General features: G+C 42.3%; 1 protein-coding gene across 2 annotated transcripts in view; it reads right to left on the bottom strand.

Annotated features, from left to right (window-relative positions):
* The window catches only part of NAF1 (nuclear assembly factor 1 ribonucleoprotein), a 61,637-nt gene that overhangs the window by 16,845 nt on the left and 21,342 nt on the right, over window positions 1–23,450 (bottom strand). The window contains exons 3-5 of one of the 2 annotated variants that reach the window (XM_090036261.1): window positions 16,638–16,731; window positions 8,436–8,515; window positions 3,861–4,021 (exon numbers count right to left, since the gene is read on the bottom strand). In XM_090036261.1, the coding sequence (XP_089892387.1) occupies window positions 3,861–4,021; window positions 8,436–8,515; window positions 16,638–16,731 (335 nt within the window). Of the gene's footprint in view, window positions 1–3,860; window positions 4,022–8,435; window positions 8,519–16,637; window positions 16,732–23,450 lie in introns of both variants that reach the window. The other variant, XM_090036260.1, reaches the window with a different exon arrangement.

Below are 23,450 nucleotides of genomic sequence, written 5' to 3'. Positions count from 1 at the left end.
AACTTTGTCCTGGGGTGACTCCATGATACTCCCTCCCTTTGGTCCAGCCATAGGAAAGATCTAAGCCTGAATTTTCTTAGTGTAGAAGCTGACGAAAAGAAGAAAACAAACAAACAAACAAACAAACAAACAAACAAACCACACCCTTAAATATGTTTGAGGGGGGAAAAAATATTTTACCAAAGATGAGATGCACAGAGTAATGCAGATGACCCAAAAGTGAAAATGAGAAGTTCTGCTGTATTCTTATCAGTGAACGGCTACAAACCACACCTTGGAATTTAAAACTGAAACTTAATCTTACACATACTGAAGCAATTTTCAACATTTTAAAGCTCCTAAAGCTGTTAAAGCAAGTACTAATGACCCCAAAGAAACCAAAGCAAGTTTTAACTGATAATGACAGTCTTCAGCAAATTGGTCAAGCTATTGTAACATCTGGTACAGGAACCCACTCGCAAGTAATTAAACTTTTGACCTCAGCTGAGCTACCTAAAAAAAGTTGTTAAATAGACATACACCTTATCCAACAGTTATAAAATGGACAATACAGGGAAATAACTGCTCTGCACTCATTCTAGACCATAATTAGATATCATGGTTCTACAACTCTGAAGATAGGAATCTAGGATTTTAAGCAACAGGAATTCAAGTACTAAAACTCACCTATTTCCATCTTAGGAAACTTTAGAGCAAGAAAATTGTTGCGAAAGAGACTCACCACCTAAGAAGCAATCCCCAAGGGGAAGTGATGAGGAAGACAATGGAGGGAGGACAAGACAAAAGTTACTGATTTTCTGTTTTGATACACATCAGGCAGATGCAACATGTGGTAAGAACCAAATCGGCATCAAAATCCTCTAAGTACCGCACTGCTTGATTTCACATTTCACATTCAGATAGTAAACAGGGCACTGGCCTGGATCACAAGACAGTGAGTTTCAATTCCTGCCTCAGCCAACATTTTTGCAATAAGCCTGAGACAGTCATTGTCTTCAGTTTCCCAACAGTAAAAGCACTGTGAGGATAAACATACATCAACAACTGGGGGATGCTCAAATGGTGAGAACTCCTTAGGTATCTAGCTAAAAGGAAAAGCTGACTGGATAAAGCCTTTAAACTAAAATGTATGGTTGACTCTTCCCAAGCAGCAGAAGAATGACAAATGATGGAAAGCAAAGCTCACCTCTGATCTTTAATAAGCAAAGTGCATTCTTGTAGTTCCTTTTCATCTCCTTGGAATATTGTTATAAAAATAATTCCCATAAAAAATACCAGAGGAAGTATCAAAGGAAACCTGTACTGTTGAGAAGCTCATTAGTCTATGGATTTGTCCATAAAACAAATAAGCAAGCAAACCACTAGACATGGTTATAATCAAAACTAGGCAAATGATGATGGTTTCTCCCTATTGCCAAGGGATAGGATAAGACAGAACATTTAATCTGTACAGACACAGTCAAAAACAGAAAACCACCTTCAGGAACAGAGGAAACAATTCTCTGAAGTCTGAACTTCAGTATTCATTCTAAAAATTCAGAAGGGACTGAAAAACAGATTTACAAAAGCACTGAAAAGTGCTTAATCAACCAGATGCATTACAGAACAATTAACATTAGACTCTTTATAGTGGATTTACTGTTCCAGATATCCCCTTTTATAGCAAGCAATTATACTACTACCCTAAATGAGCTTTTACACTGCCCACTGATATTTATTTCTTTGATTTAACAAATCAGAGGAAGGTTTATGTACACATCACTGAAACTTTACTTTCTACAATATGGGATGACCATAAGGCAATCTTCGAAAGAGTCGAAAGCCAGTTCTCCTAAACAGAACAGTTTCCTTTATTATCTTGATCTAGTCTACACCCCGTCAGAAAAAAAACAACTACAAGCACGACAAGCAAAAATCACCCAGAAAATTACAGATGTTCTTTTAAGCACAAATATAAACTGCACACGCACTCTTTTAACAAGATGGAAGAACTGAGACCAGAGCTCACTTGTACCAGGGATGATCATTGACTCACATGGCATGAACAGTAGTTTAGGCACAGAAGTCATTCTAAGCGTACTGAGGAATTTTCTGAGAAAATGTTAGGAAAGTCGGACTGGAAAGTCATCCATTCCAGACCCCTGCTCAATACAGATGATTTCAGATGGACAAAAGCAAGGGTTTTCAACCTTTAACTAGCATACCCCTTCTGGTGGCAGTGGCCGGACACAAGGGGGGTGGAGGGCGGGGTAAGGTGGGGGGTGCTCGCAGGCTGGCACTGCCACCTACTTCCCCGAACTGCTTTTCCATGGCCAGTCACACATGTGGCTCCATAGGCTGCTGACGGGCCTTGCGCCTGGCCAAATCGCACACCGCCGCCCATCAGCAGCCCACAGAGTTGCACGAGTGACTGGCCGTGGAAAGCAGCATGTGGTGGTGGCGGTGCGGGGTGTTGGCAGAGGGAGACAGAGGGCATGGCGGGGCAAGCTCCCCCTGACCTCCTGGCTCCTGAGTGGGAGCAGCGTGGGGTGGTGGGTGGTGGTGCTCCATCCCCACCCATCTCCCTCTCCCCTGTCGTTCTTGATGGGTAATTGGTTAGTCAAGTACAGAATAGTGTGATGGAACCTCAAGAACAAATGATGAAGCACTACTGAAAGATTTGGAAATGAATAAGGCAAAAATCTAGAAGGGTCAAGACCTGCTCTGAATCTCTAGAAGGAAGACACCTGAAAGGTACTTTCACTCACTGTGCTCAAAAATAGAAGCAACTGGCAATTTGAGTACTCAAAGATGCACATTTGTATGTTGACAGATTGGCAGACGGAACAATTGGGGGAAAAGGGCTGATGGCACAGATGGCTGCTGCCTCATTATATCCACAGAACCACTCTAGTCCAAATGGAAAACAAACACAGTCTTAGCACTAAGGAGCTAAGACCAAGATTTAAAAATCTCAGAAAAGTACATTCTCTTAGTTTAACTACAATTTCTTCAGATACCAATTCAAAAGGGCTTTGGAATATTAGCATGTGCGTTACAAGAAGATCAAAATGATCTCCCCCTTCCCATCCCACCCCACCTCCCTGTTGGTCCCCTCATAGTTCTTTAATAGGGTCTACTGGCTAAGTAAGAACACAGGAAAAACAAAGTAGGTTTCTGCATATCACCCTGCTCCTTCATTTGTGAGAAAGAGCAATGCAACATCCAATTAATCATTAACCATTTGGAATACTCTTTTACATCTCACTATCAATCTTTAAAATTAATTTATCATCATGTCTAAGCTTTGGACTGATGCATGGAAAAACAAAAACAATACCCCAGTCCTATAGGTATAAATGCATTAAACTGGTCAAATTTTGAATGATTTTGATATCAAATACTTTAATGTTGATCATTTCAATGTTTCTGTATTTCTAAAACTTCTAAAAGGTTGCATGAATATATTGTTGAAAATCAGTATATAGTTAGAAGCTCTAATGCCTATTCCATGATGATATCTTTGAACTTTAACTTATCTTCAATTAAAACTCTTTATATAAGTTTATTTTTTTAAAAGCATCTTAACATTCTTTTTAAAAGATTAAATAAAAAACCTGTTTTTTTAAATCGTTGTTATCTACCCCGATTTGAAATTTAGCAATCATGCAAATGTTTAATGTTAAAACAAATATATTACTTTAGTTATTTTCCTCCTTCACTTTGATAGTGAACAATTTTATTATAACATGGTCTACTTTTGCACTTTCATTTTTGCAAGGGGCATTTAATTTTTTCTATAAAAGTTCACTGTTTTTGTGCCTATATATACACTTTGTTAAGCAGCCTTAAAATCATGTAAAAACAGGTTAATAACTCACTGTTGTAGTTTCTCTGCAAATATATACTGGGTGAAATCCTCCACCGATGGAGCAAAATACACAGCATCTTTCAGATTAATGCCCTTCTTCTTAATATGCTCAGGGCTGTTAAACCGCAACACATAGAAGGGATGTGAAACAGGACCAAATATCTCAAATATCTGAAAGACAAAAGAAAATTATAGCCAATTTTAGGAAACTACTAAACTAAGAATTTCTTCTCTACAATTATGCGCTAAAACAACTGATATTGTCAGGATTATAAAAATATTCTAAAAATTACCAGATTATGTTTTAGAGCAATTCAAACACTTCAAAATCAACCATGACCGGCAGGTTGAGATTTTGTGTTTAAATAATTTCCTTTTAATTTTTGTTTATTATTCAACACAATGTTGTTAGTTTCCTCAAAAATTGCTACTGAAGAAGTCACTTTCCTTTCCCATTTCCTATTTAGCTGTCACTTACCAGCAGCTATTTGTGTAGGCAAGAGGGAGGCACTTTTGTGATATAGTTCTTCCACTCATCTCATTGCCTCTTCCAGTGTTCACTTCTTGTACTCCTTCCAATCCTTCTTTCTACCTTAAGTCCTTTTCAAAATTTTGGTTCTTTTTTTTTTTGTCTCTGTGGCTCTCTGTGCTTGGAACACTCTGGACTCATCTGTCCTCCTTAAATCTCTAGCCAACCCATACATGGATCATTCTTTGTTTCCAGAGGAAATCCCATCAGCAGACTAACTTCCTTAAGTGTAATTTCATTCTCTTCTTCTGCCATCTTCCCAACTAAATAGCTTTTCATCTCCACCAAACTGAATCCTATGCCCAGAATCATAGCTTCCTTCTCCCACTTTAACTCACTTCTCAAAACCTTCCTGCTTCCTTAAACTCTTCTATGTAACACCTCAGTGCTTCTTGCACAGGGGGAAAGGGAGGAATCTGTTGTGTGTGGATTTTGTAATATAGAAGTAAGGCCATTTCTTTTTACCTTTCAATACATAGAAGCGGACACAGCACATACTAGATGGGTTAAAAGGGTTAAAAGAGAAGTGCTGTGTAAAGAGTTACTAATAAGATATGAAACTAGCTGAATCTGGTCAACAGAGGAGTCTCGTCAATGGAAGAACCTTGAAAGCAGGACAAGAATTGTTTTCTTTCAAGCAGACTACTTGGCAAGAATATATAAAACATGCAGTCACGAGAGTTAAACTTCAGTGTTCACGCCCACAATGTCACTTGATTGGATAGAACAGTAATTTAGTTAGTAGATGATTGAGTATTTTTACAAGCACAAACTAATCACGAACTAATGCTAGCATATTAACAAGGTATAAAATAGTATTATAACTGGTAGGCAGGGTCCCTCCTCAGAGGCACCTCGCTGCAGTGAATAAAAATTCTGTATCTGGCTTTGGATACTTGCTCTACATGATCGTTGCCCCAGCCTAGAGTGAACTGCACGTAGCTTTAAAGAATTAAAGAAATAGTGTGCTTTTCCCCTTCCTTATTGCCACTTTTTTTTTTTTTTTTAACCTGTCATATACAAAATTTCACCCCGCTCTAAACTCTGTTCTGCCACTCTGCTGCCCTCTTAACCACTCTTGCACCTACTCTCATCTACTCCATTAACTTGCTTGGATGTTTCCCATCTCACTGTAAAAGCATGCTTGTCTCTAACCACAATTCTGAGCTGGGAAAATATATTCTTTTATCTCCAGTTATTCTTTCCTTCTCAAAGCCCATAAAAGTTGCCATTTACAATCACCAGCTGGATTTTTCCCAGTTGCATGCTTTCCCTCTTTCAAAGAATTCTACACTGGGTGGGTAGAAAAAAAGGAAATTTCCCCCCTTTCATTGTGCTAGCTACAAAATTTCAGCATGCCAAAACAACCAAGTACTAACAGTATAATCTCAAACCAGGACCAGAACACTAGCCAGGTGACAGTGTTTGTGCATGTGTGCACAAGTGCATGCGAGTGCACGTGCGTGTGTGGAGGGAGGGCGGGGCTGGAAATCAGGTTCAAACCAGCCTTCCCACTGTGCTCTGGACCAAACAGCCTGATCTCTCCCATCCAGCAGAGGACAGCAATCTTCTGCTGCTGTCAGATAATGTAAAGTTACACCTGTACTGAAATTTTAGTACTTAAACCCTAAAAGTGGATGGCAGAATGATGTTACAAGTACACATCATACAACTTAATTAAATGAACGCTAAGCCAAAGCACCATCTGAGTTGCAATTAAAAGCACCCACAAGTTGAAAATATCAGAGTTTAGGCTGCTCAAGTAACCTTAATTCTGCCCCCTTGTATATATGCTTTCTGTTATGTTGTCAATTACATAGAATCATAGAAGTATGGTTGGAAGGGACCTTGTAGATCTTCAAGTCCAACCCCCTGCCTGGGCAGGAGAAAAAACTGGGCTCAAATGATCCCAACTAGGTAGGCATCAGTACATGATCATACCTGATTGGGGAAAAAACAGTATATCTGCCTTATTCAAATTCACAGGCTGCCACATAGCCAGAAAGGGAGGAGGGGATGGGGGGGGGGGGAAAATCAGTAAATCATTTTGGAGGAGTGTAGGGACTTTATCCACTGCAAAAGATCCAAAGCCTGTATATAATTACCTAGTTTAAAGATATCCATTCTATCCTCACTAAACTTTTTCTAGCTCCTTGCATAGTCTGTTTACTGCCAAAAGAGCCCTAGTCACACCCATTGTAGTTTTATTTGTGTATCTGCCACCCTTTTTTGAAAAAATTATTAGGGGTGCACCGCTACAGGTTTTTGGGAACAATACTGGTAGCTGATTTTTAAGCAGGCATATCGGCTGATACCGATCCAATTTCCAATACCAGCCCAGCAACTTGAAGAGCTGCATGCAGCTGGTAGGTCTGGTGTGATGGAAGGGGAGGGACAGGGGAGGGGAAGATCAAGGCCCCACTGGTGAAGGAGGAGTGGGGCTGGGACAAGCACTGCCCAGCCAGGGCGGGGCAGGCATGTGATGGAGCCACAGCTCGTCCAGGGGGGTGCAGGGGTGGGGGCTGGTTCCCACCACTGTATGCCACTCATCTGGGAGCTGCTGGTTCAGCGGCTCATCCAGTGCTCTTCTGCTCACATGGCAGCTACTGCTGTTCATCCAGGAGAGCACTGGGGGAGGAGGGGAAATGTGTCCCCAGATCTGTGTGGGGCCGGGCAGGGCGAGCTCTATCTGGCCAGATGGGGTAGGGCTGTGCTGGGAAAAGGCTATAGGGGGGGCTACAGCCACCCCCAAATTCACTGTAGCCCCCCATTCCTCCTCCTAGTGCTACCGCTGACCTGTCCTCCCTGCACACAGCCCCGCCAGAAAGAGCTTGGTGCAGCCCTGCCCCCCCCCACACACACTGATCTGGGGACACACACTCCCACTTCCTCCGCCCCCGTGCCTTCCTGGATGAGCGGCGCACAATGGCAGGAGCTGCCCTCCCCCCCCCGAACCCCCCAGACAAGTCGCAGCTCTGTCCCATGCCTGACTCGCCCTGGCTAGGGAGCACTTCGCCCAGTACTCCCTCACTGCAAAGGCCTTGATCTGCCCCCCACTTCCCTTCACTGGTCTGTAAGCTGCCAGGCTGTGCTCACCACCTACGTGCTGCACTGTGGCTGCGCGCATGCATAGGCCATTTACTGGCCCAATTAATCAGCCATATCAGCCGATTTCCAATACAGACAGTTTTCTTTATAGCAGTGCTGATCCAATATTGGACCAATGTATCAGTGCACCTCTAAAAATTACATACCCTGTTGTTCAAAATTCACAAACAAAAGGTTAAATGGACTGTAATGAAAGTGACTACACAGACACACCACCAAATGAACCAAGACAAAAGCTAAGAAAAATATTCTGTTACTTGTAAAAGGTGGCACAGTGGCCTTAGGCAATTTTATTTACATTTTCAAATGCATCTTTAGAGCACCCTATTAAAGCTTAAACTTATAAAACAAAAAAATTTCCCACACAAAATTATTAGAAGCATAATTATTCAGTACAGCATATACAGTTTACCATGCTCTACCAGCTTCAGCTACAGTTTCAACTTCATGCAAAATTAGGACCTTCTAACTTTTGAGATCTGACCAAAATAACCTGATAGGCTCAGCCTTAAAAAGACGGCTCTCACTAACAGAAAGGCAATTTAAATTTGAACAGCACTCATTGATCTCAGAATGAAGGTCCTGGTTCAGCTACTGGAAGAAGAGTAAAGACTGTGAAAATCTTGAAACAAAGGAGTATTTTACATGGTTAATTAACCAGCTACCTCATCTAGAAGGGAACTGAGTCAGTTCTTCAGAAAAGACTAGCTGTGCAGAAAAAGGGAAAAACAATCCAAAGAAGGAACCAACATTTTAATGGATTCCCCAATGAAGCATTCATAAACAGTATCATGGTACTGTTATCCATATATAATTATAAGCATGGAACGAATTAATTTACAGGTTACAGATGCCACCAACAATATACATTTACTTTTCTGGTGTTACAATCTATGATGTTTTACCATACAAACAGCAGAAGTAGTGTAATAAGCTTGTTTCACAGACCTTTCCTGCTGCATGCCTATCTTCCTTAAAAATAATGCTTTCTTCATTTACCGGAGGTAGGCCTTTCAGTGACTCAATTACTACTAAAAGTAAAAAAAAGAAAAAATTGGAAGTTTAGTATATTTTAAAATGTTAAAACAACTTAACCAGCAATAATTTAGAATTGAAGCAGCAACTGCAAATAATACAAAGAATATTTCATAATTAAACAGATTTTAAACAGTTTTTAAATGCTTGGGCAACTTACTCACAAGCCTATATGCAATATGCAATCTCTGAAGCCAGATTCCAAATACAACTTTACATTTGCATAAATGTCCGTGAAAATAAACTTGTGAAGATGGAAAAAAATATAAAACCTGAATAGCACAATCCAGGAAAGTTCTACCATACAACTCAGATTACATAATCCCAGCTCCCACATAATGCTGGAAACAAGACTGATACATTCATGGGAGTTCTGTGCATAAAATTAGCATAGCATGACAAAACTGGGGAAAAATAAAAAATTAGATATGGTCCGTTTTATGAAGAAAGCAACTTTATTGGTTTAGATTTTTAAAAAATTCAATCACATGCTGCATTTACTTCTAGCACTGCAGATCAGAGATTTAGTACATTCAAAAACTTCTTTTAAAGCAGAAGAATACAAAACTTGACACCTTAGATGAGGGATGGACAACTTGGGCCCGCAGGCCATACAGGGTGTTTTGGGGAGCTGTTGCAGGACAGGTTAGCACCTCCTCTCTGCCTCCGTCCTCACCTCCCCCATGCAAGAGCTCACCAAAACTCCCTATGTGAGATGGGGCTACAGGTCAGGAGGGAGTGATGCTTGGGAGTGAGATAGATGAGCAGGGCCAGGGACACACCACAATCACAGGACGGTAACCGTGTGAAGCCACGGCTGGAGCAGAGCTGGGAACCTGCTCCCCACACGTCCCTGCCAGCAGAACTGAGGCTCTGCCAGGGAAGTCTCTCCTTGCATCCAGGGCATCAGCTGTGAGCTTGGTCCAGGCCCAAAGAGTGGCAGTGGAGCTCAGTAAGTACCTGTCCTTCCCCCCCACCCCACACCAGACTGTTGCAAAGCCACAATGGGCAGATCAAGCAGTTTCCAGCCCAGCCTACCCCCAGTACAGTCAGCGCTGCTCACCCGCTCATAGATGGCAGCGGTGTGGGGCCCAAGGCTAGAACTGCTCAGGCCCGGAGGGAAGCCAAGTGCATGTAGGCCTAAAAGGCCTCTCCACACAGCTGGGTCGGGCCCACCACAGCTCGCCTGGGGAGCAAGGGAAGGTCTGGTCCCAGCGGGATGGCCTCTGCCGGGTGCATTTTGTCCAGACCCTTCCCGCCTGTGGCACCAGGGCTACATATGGCCTGGCCCAGGCCTAAGGCAGGGCTGAGCATATGGCTTGCTCAGCCCCAGGAGGCTCTGCAACAGCAGGTGACACCAGTCTGAGGGGGTCGCTGCCAATCCCTCATGTGGTGAGCACAGCCCCAGGGCATCCCTGAGGGGCAGCAGCACAGCAAGGTGGCACAGTAGGGATCCCGGGGGGAGCAGTGGGGCTGTAACAGCAGCCTCCCAGGCTGGGGCTGCTGCCCATGACTGGGTGCACAGTGAAGACATAAGGAGCCACGGCTATTCCTGCCAAAGGTCACTAAATGGTAAATGGTAAGCAGTAAATGGTATAAATATAATCGATGTTTAACCAGTTACATCCCTATTTGGTGTATGGTTGTAATTCCGCTCAGCTACACTGGGAATTGGCTAATAATCGAGTCCTGAAGAAGTTCACAAGTAACCATGTGCTATAGTAGCAGTAGCCTGGCCCTTGAGTAACCACAACCATGCGCATGTTTTTTCAGCCATCCTGGCATTCTGCTACAAGGATGTTGCACAAAAAGGCAAGCAATAGATGTTTTAAGACTTCTCTAAAAAATTATCACAAAAATCTTTGGGAATAGAAAAAAAAAAAAAAAAAAAAAAAAAAGATTAGCACCTTAAACTATGGCTTGCTACCAGCTTCCAATAAAATTACAAAAAACCTAAATAAACAGCTACTAAAATAATGTGTTAATCTCAATATAAATTCTTTATCTCTAGATTTGAATCTCTGTCCTTCTTCACTGATGGAGACAAAGCACTTCACCAGCTGGTAAAGATAGCCAGTACCTCTGTTTTAGGTGATAATACTTAATTTTAAGAAAGCAATCATCGTATGTCTTTTAAAACTTAATATAGGCAGACTGGCCAGTTACAGACTTAGTTCAAGTCTTTGCTTTTTCAAAAGATTATTAAACAAGCTCTTTCTGTTCAGCTTCACTCACCCAAGAAGAAAAGCACTTTGGAGGACAAAGAAGAAAAACAGGTTGGTATGGCAGATGTTAACACAGAAGGGGCCAACCTCTTTGGTAGGGATGCCACAAATTAACCTTGTACCCTCCTTGAGTGCTGCTCCGACCCCCTTCCCAACCTGCTGCTCTGCTGTCTGCTCTCTGACCTGTGCTCCCTACCTGATCTGCTGCTCTGCCTTATGCTCCCTGATCTGCAACATGCCACACAAGGAAGCTGCCTGTGCCACATACACCTCATGTTGGCCACCCCAGTTCTAACAAACACCAAATTAAGAGCAAACCTACCATCTGTTATGCAAGGTTGCACTGTAGATGACTTCTTAGCTTCTCAGCCACTTTTAGCTGATTAACTAACAGAGAAGTAGCTAAGCATCCTGCAGAGATATAACTTTCAGATGCAGACCTTATTATAGTTATCCATAATTTTCACTTTGCGGTTTCAAACTACAATGTACTCCGAGCAGAAAAAGGTTGCAGCTATGCTTTCTTGAGCAGGATAACAAGCAAAGCATTTCATTCTATGTTAAGTGTTTTCACTTCATGCGTATTTCACACCACTACACTACAGTCTGCACAGGCTGCCTATTGTAATCTATGGCACTAAAACATACCCATTCAATTGTAAAAGCATAATGTTCAAATAGGTATTTGCAATGCTGCTTCACCACTCGGTGTACTCTTCTCTAGCACAATGAGCCTTCACTGAACAAACCAAAAACAAAACAAAAAAAAAAACCCACAAGCACCATTTGGTACACTTGCACTATAAAATAAAATGAATAAAAATGCCTTAAAACTAGTTTACTCATATAAGCAAACCTATAGGCTTACTATACCTTCCTCATTTACCTGAGCACATGGATTACAGACAAATTAGTACGTCTTCAGTTTGTTCATAAAAAAAAAAAAATAAAGCAGTAAACACAAGTGCTTAACTCAAACTTACCAATGGAAAGACATTAAAAAAGGAGGCTCTGATGTCATATAATCCTCTTCTGCACTACATGAAGTAGTTAAGCGAAGTGCCCCTCTAAGATTTACACTTGAGAGACAGACTGGACTGGCTTCAAGAGTGGGGGGGAGGGGAGGGGGGGGCAGGCTGAGCTTCTTCCCACAGAGATTCCATTCTTGTGGTCCCTCACTTCTCAATTCTCCATGGCCCCGACTCAAGGAGCTAGCACCCAGTTCTACTCCTGAGAGAGGGACTTTACCTCCTCCTGGATTGATCCAGTAAAGCAAACAAATTTCAACAGACAGCACAACAGACAGTGTCTTCCGTAAAGGCATTTGAGGCAAAGGCCAGCCAGCAAGTTCTGTCCCCTGCAAAGGGGTTAAGGAATCTCTCCATCTCTGTACACTCCATCCTGATCTCAGAGGAGCTCTTCTCTGGCAGCAAACCTTTAATAACCAATTTGAATGGGAAACTGAAAAACAAGTCATCCACAGACTGCTTTGTGTTAAGTATGGTTTAAACAGGGACTACACATTTTTATCCCATTACCTGAACTAGCTTGTGACCCCTTGTTCTTCTGGGTTCTTCGCTTGTTGCTTATCCCAACACTGCTCCTTTCTAGCTCTGTATTCTAAACCATTCTTGCCAGTTTATACACTTAGCTGGGCATGTCCTTCCACAGCACTGGATGAAGTGAACTCCAGTTCATGAAAGCTTACTCCACATCTCTCTCTAATTTACTTAGCATAGACTGTACAAATCTACACTGCCTTCTGCAAAAATAATAAATAAAAATAATACAAGACCAGTTTTTCCCAATTTTAAGAGTCCACAAACAAAAGTCCTTGGGCCGAAATTAGGGGTTCACTAATAGAGATTCTGGGGGACAATACCAATAGCCAATATTTAAAGAAGCATGTCGGTTGATACTGATCCGATTTCCAACACAGCTGCATGCAGCTACTAAGTCTGTTGTTGTGGAACGGAAAGGGCATGGTGGGGGGCAGATCAATGCCTCCCCCGCCTCAGTGAAGGAGAGAAGGGGCAGAGGCTGCACAGCCGGGGTGGGGCATGGGACAGAGCCATGGCTCATCAGGGGGGCAGCTCCTGCCACTGTGCACACCCTAGGACAGCATGTGGGGAGGGAGTCTCAGACCTACATGGGGCAGGGCAGACTGAAGCTGTAGGCAGCGATGCGCCAGGCTTTTCTTGGAGGAGGCTGGGCTTAGGGCAGGCAATGGCAGTGCTGGGAGGGAGCTATGGAGGGGACTGCAGCCACCCCAAGTTTTGCCGTAGTCCCCACATAGCGTTGCTCCCAGTGCCACCACCACCCTCCCAGTGCAGCCCTGGCTCTTCCCAGCATGTGGGTGAAGGCAGAGGGTTGAACAAGAGCTCTGCCAGGCAGGTGGCGGTGGTATGGGGAGCAGCACTACAGTGAAATATGGGATGGCTGCAGCCCGCTCCGTAAACCCCCCCGCCCACAACGCAGTCCTGCTGAAAAGAGCCCAAAGCAGCCTTGGCTCCAACCTGCAGCTTCAGCCCACCCACCCCACCCCGTGCAGATCTGGGGGCACCCCCCCCCCCCAATGCCCTCCTGAGGTTCGCACAGAGGCGGGGGCCACCTCACCCCAGCCAGGTACCCTGCCTCCTCCCTCCCTCACCACAAGGGGCATTGATCTGCTCCCCCCACCTCAACACACACACATCCCTTCCCTTCCTCCTCCTATTCCACCACACCAGACTTACCAGCTGCATGCTGCCAGGCTGTGCTCCTCACTGCCTGCATGCTGCAGTGGCTGTGCACAGGCATGGGCATTTAATCAGCCAAATTACCAGCCATTTCAGGTTGATTCCCAATACAATTTTCTTTACATTAGTAAAGATCTGATATCAGAGTGATGCATCAGTGCACCTCTAGCCAAAATCAAACAAGTATTTTGGGCATTAAAATTACATCTCCAGATTTCCATTCCAAAATGTATCTGTTGTTACCAAACTGTTTACATGTTTAACATATATTACTGCTAATATGATATTTGAAATAGCCAACTTTACCATATTTCAGAACCTGACACCCAAGACAACTGGGGCAGTTCATGTCTCTCAATTACACGTGGCAATTTGAAGACTAAGAAAGATGCCATTTACCAAATGGTCTACATATGAAAAAAAGTTCCCTTGGTAGCCACAAAGAGTAGAAATTTAGACACCAATATACAGGCTATGAGAATAACTCAGACTAAGAGAATTTAGCTCCCCTATTTGTTTTTTCAAGGCTGCCTCATGGAAACTACCCTTAATATAACTCGCTCTCGAGACTCTCATTATTAATCCACTAAAAAGCAAGAAAATGTATGGCTATAAAAAGGATGACAACGTTATTTGAGTAAATGTGATATCTTTTATTAGACCAACTGAATAGCTGGAAAAAACTGGTCTTTGCAAGCTTTCAGGCACAAAACGCCCATCTTCAGGCATATGGAGTCTGCTGGTTTGTGTATTCTCTCTAGGGTCGGAATAGACATTTACGCCAATATGCAGCTCTGTGAAAATGCACATATGGCAGGGAAGATCAGAGAGGATAGGAGTTAATAGGCAAGAGACAGGTTGGGGGGGAGAGAGGAAACAGAAAGGGCAATGTCAACAGGTGATAAAATGCAGCTGGGAAAATACAGAGCTGGGGTTACTGGATGTCAGGCAGATTATGACATGTCATAAATCCAATGTCTAGTATTTAGTCCGTGATTTTTTTGTATCCACTAGATTTATGAAGTGAAGTTTGTAGATTTGTTTACAAAACATGCTTTGTAAATTCCCTTTGAGAATTAGAACTGAGAGCCTGGAGAGAGAGTGGTTATCTTGTGAAAAATGTGTCCCCACAGATAATTGGGTATTCTTGCCTTTGATAAATTTTCAGTGTGCATTCATTCTGGTACACAGTTGTTGTTCAGTTTTTCCTACATAGTCTCCATCCAGGCATTTGTTGCATTGGATTAAATATATTACATTTCTGGAGGTGTAGGTGTAAGATCCAGGAATGGTGATGGTTCTACTGTGGGGTGTAGTTATGATGGGAACGGTGGACGTGTTGGCAGGTCTTACACTTCTTGTCCCAGCATGGTCTAGCGGCCCCCACAGTGAGGAAGGGAGTGGGACTAGGAGTCCCAGCTCATCTGGGGGGCACAGTTCTCACTGCTGCATGCACCCCACGAAAGCATGGGGGGGGGGCCATGTGCCCCTGGATCTGCACGCAGGATAAGGGTGGGCTGCCAGCACAGCCCAAGGCCGGGGATGCATGGGGCTCTTCCTGGCAGGGGACTGGACTTGGGCTGCACTCCAGGCAGGCAGCAGCGGTAGGAAAGGACTACAGGGAAGCTACAGTGAATTTTGGGGTGGCTGCAGACCCCAACCCCCACTCCCAGAGCTGCCACTCCCTGCCCCTAGTGCAGCCCCAACATAGTCCCCTGCTGGGAAGAGCCCCATGCAGCTGTAGCCCCATGCCCTTGTGAGGTACATGAGGCACCAGGAGCCACCACCCTCCAGGAAAGCCATGGTTCCATCCCACACACTGTTCATCCCTGGCTGGGCAGCATCTGCACCTGCCCCAGCTCCAGCCCCACTCCCTCCCACAGGGCCTCAAACTGCACGCATGCACAGGGCATTTATCAGCCACAAAAAAACAAAATGAAAAAGCCTACTGCTGATGCTCTCAATTTTCCTCAGATCAGTGCCAATCTGATATGGGACCGGTGTATTGGCGCAGCTCTAAAAGACAGGTGTCCTTATCTATATTACCAGCAACATTTAATACCAAAACAAATCTTAATTATCCATTTTACTTCCTAAAGTTTCAATCAGCTTGAACACAAGAAACTACTAATCAGTTCTACTTGCCTGGTGTTTCAAATTCTAACTCTTGTTACAACAATTAGGTGAGAAACACTTTAAGAAAAATAGATCATATATACAAGCTTTGAGTTTATATTCTGAAGTCAGGGGTGTAGGTTGTAGCGGTGCTGGTCTAACGACATAGGCAGACAGTTCTTTGGGTAAACCCGACAGCTTTTATTAGACCAAATCAATTTTTTGAGTTGGTCTAATAAAAGCTAGCAGATTTACCGAAAGAACCGTCCGTGTCTGTCTATGGTGAAGTCAGACACAGGAACAATCATTCAGTGTCAGATTTTGCAAAAGTCTGATTTGCCAAGTTTTTAATCGTTAATGTATACTATTTGCACCTGCTGTTCCATCCATAGATCCTCACAGTCCTACTTAGGTCGACACTACATCCAGCCCCATAGATGAAGCACATCTGTCATCCTCTGCCCTTTGGCAGCTGACACTGGCAAGAAGCTAGCAGCATATAGATAAATAGCACATAAAGCTGGTAGTATACCAACTATACAAAAATTGTGAAAGAAAAATAAGTTTGTTATTACATCACTTCTTACTTAAAAAGGGAGAGGGGGAAAAACAGAAATTTTGGAGTGGCCCATCACAGAATCTTCAATCCTTGTTTTCACCCTTCTCCTGTATTTTGCAAGCCAACTGAAACACAAACTATGGGCTAGAGACTTCTGAAGACATTTTTAACAGTTACAAATTAAGCATTTATTTTTTCAACAACTTTTTCCATGACAGGAAATTTTCTTGAGTGCCCCACAAAACATCCCTACCTTTAAAAAGATGTATTCAATAGCCAGGTAAGAAGGATTCAACAACAAAAAATTATATTCAATAAATTCATTCACGTAATACCTTCTGTTACACTATACAAGAGCGAAGTCAACAGAAACGTATGATCATTTTAAGAAATGAGATGCTGCAGTAAATACCATGTTCTCAAAACAATGATAAAAAAGATGGTTGTCAGTTAAAGAAAATAAATGCATCTTGCTTACCTAACTGATCAATAATGCTTGAAACTCTCCCAAAGGGCTTTAGTTCAATATCCTCAGGCAGAATTATTACCAAATCTTCACCAAGAGGCAGTTCCTGAGAACATCAGAATAATTAATCTTCAAAGCGCCGTTTTTCACACAAAATATTATCCACTGGTGAGAACTTCCCTTTTTAAACCATTTTAGACATTTAATTTTGAAATTCAATAAAAAAAATCCAGTTAATTTGTAATAATACATTCCAATAATACTCAAAGTTAGTGCTCATCAAATTAGAGAGAACTAGTTTTGAGAATGCTCTCTTTTTTTTTTTTCTTTAACCATTCACTTGTACCATACCCCAATACTATAGCTATGTATTTTAGATAGCTTAACTCAGCCAGAGAAGACTGGCTTCTAACAGCTAAAAATTCTGTTTTAAAAAGCTTCACTTTCTGACATTATCTTTTAAATAATTACATCATGACATCCATGTACAACACTAGAAAAAATACTGTAAGAGAAAATGAAATGGTATTGTGGGGAGTAAGTACATCAGAGATTAAGTAGCCGATATGAAACAGAGTTAAAACCTATCACTTATTTTATCATATATAATGCTATTACTGCACTATATTAACACAATTATTCAAATCCAAAAACTTTTCAGCACACAAAGTTAAACTACAGGGTACAGGAGAAAACTAACACACATTTTAATTTATGTTTTACACAACTCAGCATATGTAACAAATCTAGCTAAGCTTAACAACATGTATCATAAGGTTAAAATGTGAAATCATCATACGTTTAAGAGATCTGTGTGACAGACTTGTGTAGTTCATGTGACCAAGCTCTGGGATAGACTCCCAGTAGGGGTGGTACAGGCACCTACCCTGGAGATCTTCAAAAGGAGACTGGACGCACACCTTGCTGAGGTTATTTGTCCCCAGCTGTCTTTCCTGCCCAGGCTGGACCCAACGATCTCATGAGGTCCCTTCCATCCCTAAACTTCTGTGAATCTGAGATATGATAAAGCGTTCTACAGGAACAACTATTATCTTGCAACCATTTTTTTTTCTAAAACTATGAACATAAAACTACTCTAGTAATACTTTTTTAATCAAGTTTTCGATTGTCCTCATCTTCACATTTAATGTTATTAATCTTAAAAGGATCAGTTCATGTATAACCTGTATTCTTGCAAGATGTCCATGTATTATAGGATAATGCAAGTCAAGCCACACACTGGTTCTCTCATCCTTAAACCATCAATACCAAGTCCTAAGGCAAAATTATTCATGTGACTACAAAGAAAGTATTGACTGCATTTTTGTTTTCTTCCCCTATGCCTCTGCCTCCACAAAGAAAATCCTCCCACAATATTACAAACTAACAGTCTCCTTTACCCAGTTTCCTAGAAGACTTACACACAGGGCAGGTCTACATGTTCGTTAACATGCTTTTGCTAATACACATTCAAATTTAGTACCTCCATTGTGAGGTGCAAGAAAAAAAGCTCATTAGCCTTTTAATGCACATCAGCAAACGTGCATAGTTTTTTTGTGACACTTTAAGGCACATTAAGTGTGCATTACATGCATTTTAATGCTCATTACCCAAAGAATTATGCTAATCATGTGGAAAAGGGGCAGCTGGGCTGCTAAGAGCTCCCAGCTGCCCGCTGCCATGCACAGGGTTTTGACAATCAGCTGATTGTCATCCCATCTACTGCAGTATGAGGCCCAGTCCCAAGACAGACCCAGGGCTATCCCAGCCGGGCCAACAATCAGCTTGCCATACTGGGGAGTAAAGCCTGCCCCACTGTGGTCCAGGGCCGACTATCAGCTGATTATAAGCTCCAACCCCTGACTGCACTGGAGCCAGTTTGAGTCCCCCATGTAAATCTCGATGGATACAGCTTACAATCAGCTGAATGGTGAGTGGCTGGACCTGTCGTGCTTCTCTTTCAACTTGCCACTGCAGGGGAAGCTCAAGATTCTGATTATGCCATTATAACTATGGCAAGCAGTAATGGTGTGATTGGGATCCAATCTCTGATCCCAATTACATAATGTGCCATGTATATGTGCATAGCAAGAGGCATGACTGTTGGGACTGGAGAGCAAATCTCATTGCACCAATAAATGAATATATGCCAGCAGCTCAGAACACAGCAACCTTATATTTTTCAATAACTTCTTGGAGGAAAGCCTATAAGCAAACAGCAATGGCTGGATGAAGCAAACAGCAATGGCTTGCCAGTGACAGGTTGCATACTTCTAAAACTTGCTTTTCTTCCTACTAAAGCAACATAAAGTTTAACAGACTTGTTACTTAGATCAGCGTTTCCCAATGTTTTCCAATCCAAGGCACACTTATATTAATAACAATTTTCTATGGAACACCCATTAAGGCATTCCCCATCTCCATGTTTATGAGCTCATTGCCATGGCAAAATTCCACGGCACACCTGGTCATTTGTGATAGCATGCTATTGTGCCACAGCACACCAGTTGGGAAACACTGACTTAAATTTTTCTTGCCCCAAAGACCTAAGCATCGAAGTTTGCTAACCTGTAACCCATCCTTAGAAGGACATTATTCCCAGGATGCAGCACAGCACAGAGAACAGTTTATAGTAGTACCTGGTACAACACTCACATCCCCTCCATTCCTGGAGATTTTGGGAGTGAAGCTATTAAAAAGCAAAGTGATTCAGTTCCTTCTACCATATTCTCAGAAATATTTAAATTAAGACTGAGAAAGATGATGGATATGGATAAGCTTGAATGCTTGTGGAGTAAGAAAAACTATCAGAACATTTTCCGAAGTGGCACAATAAATGTTTTGAGTGTGGTCAGAAAACTTTTCTACTTACAGAAAAAAAATGAAGGATAGACTTAGACACTTCTCTTCAGATAGATGTTACACCTAGAATGAATGTTATTTTGATTCAATCATTGATGGAACAGCAAGCAGTAATTAAAAGGGAGACTTAAATTTTGCAAAGCCTAGGTTAAAAGTCCCATAATAAAGTTGAATCTTTGACTGATAAGATAGACATTCATGAAACCTTTTGAAAATCTTTTTTGCCCTGTCTTGAGTAAATGCAGCTCTATTATGAACTACTATATGGCACACTGATATGTATGCTAAATAGACTACCAAAGACTAATGACAGACCAGAAAGTTCCACATAAAAGTAGTATAGAATGGATAAATTCTATGCTGTCATTCCAAAAAACATTTTCTGGAATTTATCAAATCAGTTTCATGGAATAGAATCTCTTACATACACATCAGGATTTTATGAAATATGCTGCCAGGTACCATGCATGAAGATGCAAATGATAAATTAGGCCACTTGGTAGGTTACCAGCCCTAATCTAGACCAGGGGTGGCCAACCTGCCATAAAGTGGCATGGCCAGCCGCTGCCTGTGGTGCACAGCAGATCAGGGAAGAGTGCAGGCAGTACAGCAGCAGAAAGAGCAGGTCTCAAGCCTCCTGTTAAATTTGTGTTCTATGCCAGAGGGGTACATGGCTTACCTCCCATTTAGACAGGACTGGAAGCATCTTTTCTGCTATCATTGAGTAGGAAATGGTCACTGCTAGCATTAATATCTATGCGTGAAGTACAAAGATATAATAAATACTTCACATTTCAAAAGTAGACAGGAGCAACAGACTTCTTTTCAAGGGCCGGTGAAAGTATCAAGTCACTTGTTCATCTAGTGGCCACCTTCAAGATTTTATCTATATTGGCAGTGAAGTAAACCCCTTTCTGTAGAGGCCCCAGCCCCCAAGACCAGGTTTCTAAGTTATATCTGTTGTCTCGATGAGATGACAAAAGCTACTGTTCTTGTTGCAGCACTGCCTGAATCAAACCAGTTTCTTCATCTGTTTCATCCTAACAGTCTTTTAAATATCAAAACTTTAAACAGTTTTCTTTGCTTTTCAGATTGCTATTTGCTTTTCTTTGCTACTTATGCTTTAATAGATAAGGCTACTACCTGAGAAATGGTAACAATATCTACATTCCTGAAACCCTACCATGTTATGACGCTGACAAATAAAAGCTTTTTGATCCACAGTGCCGGTTACAGAGCACATTTGGCTTACTTTTGTAGTGGGGCACGAGTTCCTTGCATCTAATGGACAGATCTAAGCAACTGCTAAGCACTTAGGCTCTTTGTATCATTCTTTAAAGGCACCCAAAACTCTCACTATTGGCTGCTGAGGGAACCCAGGTGCTTAACACTGTTTTTCTGAATTGCACTCCTCAAGGTCAGGCATTTACAGAAAGAATCATGATTTTTGTCCTTTGCTACCATTAGATGTACATTGATACACTGGTCCATGTTATATCAGCACCGATATCATTTACGTTATCAGCAATTGGCTTTTCTGGCTGATAGGGCTGATAATGTCATTGATAAATGCCGCACGCATGTGCGCAGGATACACAGGGCCAGCCTGGCAGATTGCAGAGCAGAGTCTGGCTGGTATGTCTGTTGGGGGGGAAGGGGGCAGATCAAGGCCCCTGCAGTGAGGGTGGGAGTGGGGCTAAGGCTGTCCAGCTGGGGTGAGGCGCAGAATGAAGCCAGAAGAGGCTCATCCGGAAGCAGATCTCCCCTGCATCTGTGTACAGGGCAAGGGCAGGCAGCCACTGCAGCTGGCACAGAAATGGGGCTGTGCTCAGGGCAGGCAGTGGTGGCACTGGGAGGGGGGGGCCACAGGGAGCTACAGCAAATTAGGGGGTGGCTGTAGACCCTCCCCATAGGTCCCTCCCACCCCAGTGCCACCACTACCTGTCCCACTCCCAGCTCACCCCAAACCTGTGTGCAGGGTGAGGGGGCACACACCCCATGTAGATCCCTCAAGGGTGTACATGGTAAGGGGGGGGATCTTCCCCGCACTCTGACACCCCAGACAAGCCCCACAGCTCTGCCCCAACTGGGCAGCACCTGCCCCTGCCCCACTCCCTCCTTCACCACAGGAGCCTCAATCTGTTCCCCCCACTTCCACACCCCTTCCCCCAACAGACTTATTAGTTGGACACTGCTCTCCAAGCTGCCAGACTGCATATCAGCAATTGGATCAGTATTCACCGATATGTCTCATTAATAAAATCGGTCATCAGTATCAGCCCAAAAAAAATCTGTATTTGTGTACCCCTAGCTACTATTAACTCAGATCACTAAACTGGTCTTAAAAATTCCTATGGCCTGCATTCTATTCATGCACAGGTTTACTGCAGAAACAGAAAAAAGGAAGTTCTGCTGCAAGTCAAAACTTCATTAGCCAGACAACAGAGACAAGTAAAAAGCTCAGCATCAAAGTAACAAAAACTGAGATAAGCTTAGAAGTGGATCCTGTAGCCAGTGTTGGATTTGGTCAAGAATGGAGCTAGAAGCATGGTAATAAGTGTTTTTTATCTCTGTGTGAAAGCACAAGGTTGCAGGGTGACAAAGTCTAACTCAATACAGAAGAAAGTGTTTCCCATCTCCAAATATCTTAAGGAAGACGACCCAACAACACAGATCAGAAAGAACTACTTCATTTCTTCACAGCAGCCCATTTTCCCCCTCTAGGGCTTTCTTCTTCCACATTTGAAATACATCTGAAGCATCAGAAAATTCTCAGAATGATCTATTTAATGACCCCTACCAATGCCGAAAATTTTAACTAAGAGAGCCCCAAGCTAACCTAGTTTTAAGCTACAGCCCAATACCATAGCTTCTCGCTTCATCTGAGAAAAGTGCAAAGATACAGAGGAGTCTTGTTCCAGCAGCATGGATAACGAACAGCAGAAGGAAAACTTACATATGAAAAGATTAGGAAAAAAGTGAGGAAAGGATCTTACATGAAAACAATAAAAAGCAAGCAAAGACAGTATGCTAATTTGAAGAAAGGATGTTAGCAAACCAAAGTATGTTATACAGCACTCTTAAATCCAAAACACAAGCCAGGGAAATACAATTAGGGCACTCAAACATATATTCTACCCTGTAGTGATGTCATGTAATATTCATGACTAAGATACTTGAAGAAGTGCTTTTTTAAAGATTTGTTTCAGTATCTTTCCATGCCAGCAAGGAATTATTTGGATACCAAGTTCTTTCATATCATAATACGCCTGGATTTCTTTTAAAACACAATTGTAAATTCAAACATCCTGTGTATATAATTTTCATCTTGTAGATTACAACATGACAATAATGTTGTTTCACCCTTAGACTACTGATAGAAACTAAACTCAGTTTCATTTCACTATCACTTATACTTTGGAAAATTGAAAAAAAACCCCAAAAAACCTGCACAATAAACCAACCCTTTCAAAGGCAAACTTGTCAGCACACTGAGTAGTGTAAAGCAATCATAATGCAGTGGGCACAAGTGGCTTTTTATGCTCCTCCAGCTACTTAAGTATATTAGTTTATCTGGCTCCTTAAATTGTACTTGATATTTAAGTTAAAGAACCAGTTTAAATAAGACCAGTCCAGTACAAAACAAGAGCTAGGATGTCTGCGCTTCAAGGGCTCATGCCTCAATCCCTTCCATCAGTGCTACTTGAGGGTACAGTTGAAGCAAGGCGGCAACAGAAAACAGCACTTTTACACTCATATTCAAGCTACCATTCAGTCACACAGCTTTAAGAAACCACAACAGCCAAAAGATATTGGTGACACCTGGAGAAAGTAATCTACCTATGAAATCTCTTGACATATTAACAACCAGCCAATCTTTATCACTAGATCATGCTAGATTACTGTATGTAAATCAATTTTAAAGAAGAGATGTACTGCCCACCCTTTACTTTGACATGATTC

Source organism: Crocodylus siamensis, chromosome 2 (assembly GCF_052110815.1).
Source record: "Crocodylus siamensis isolate JL-2025a chromosome 2, ASM5211081v1, whole genome shotgun sequence".
Lineage (NCBI taxonomy): Eukaryota > Metazoa > Chordata > Crocodylia > Crocodylidae > Crocodylus > Crocodylus siamensis.
The sequence above is the reverse complement of the archived record's forward strand: the minus strand, read 5'-3'. Positions and strand labels throughout refer to the sequence as shown.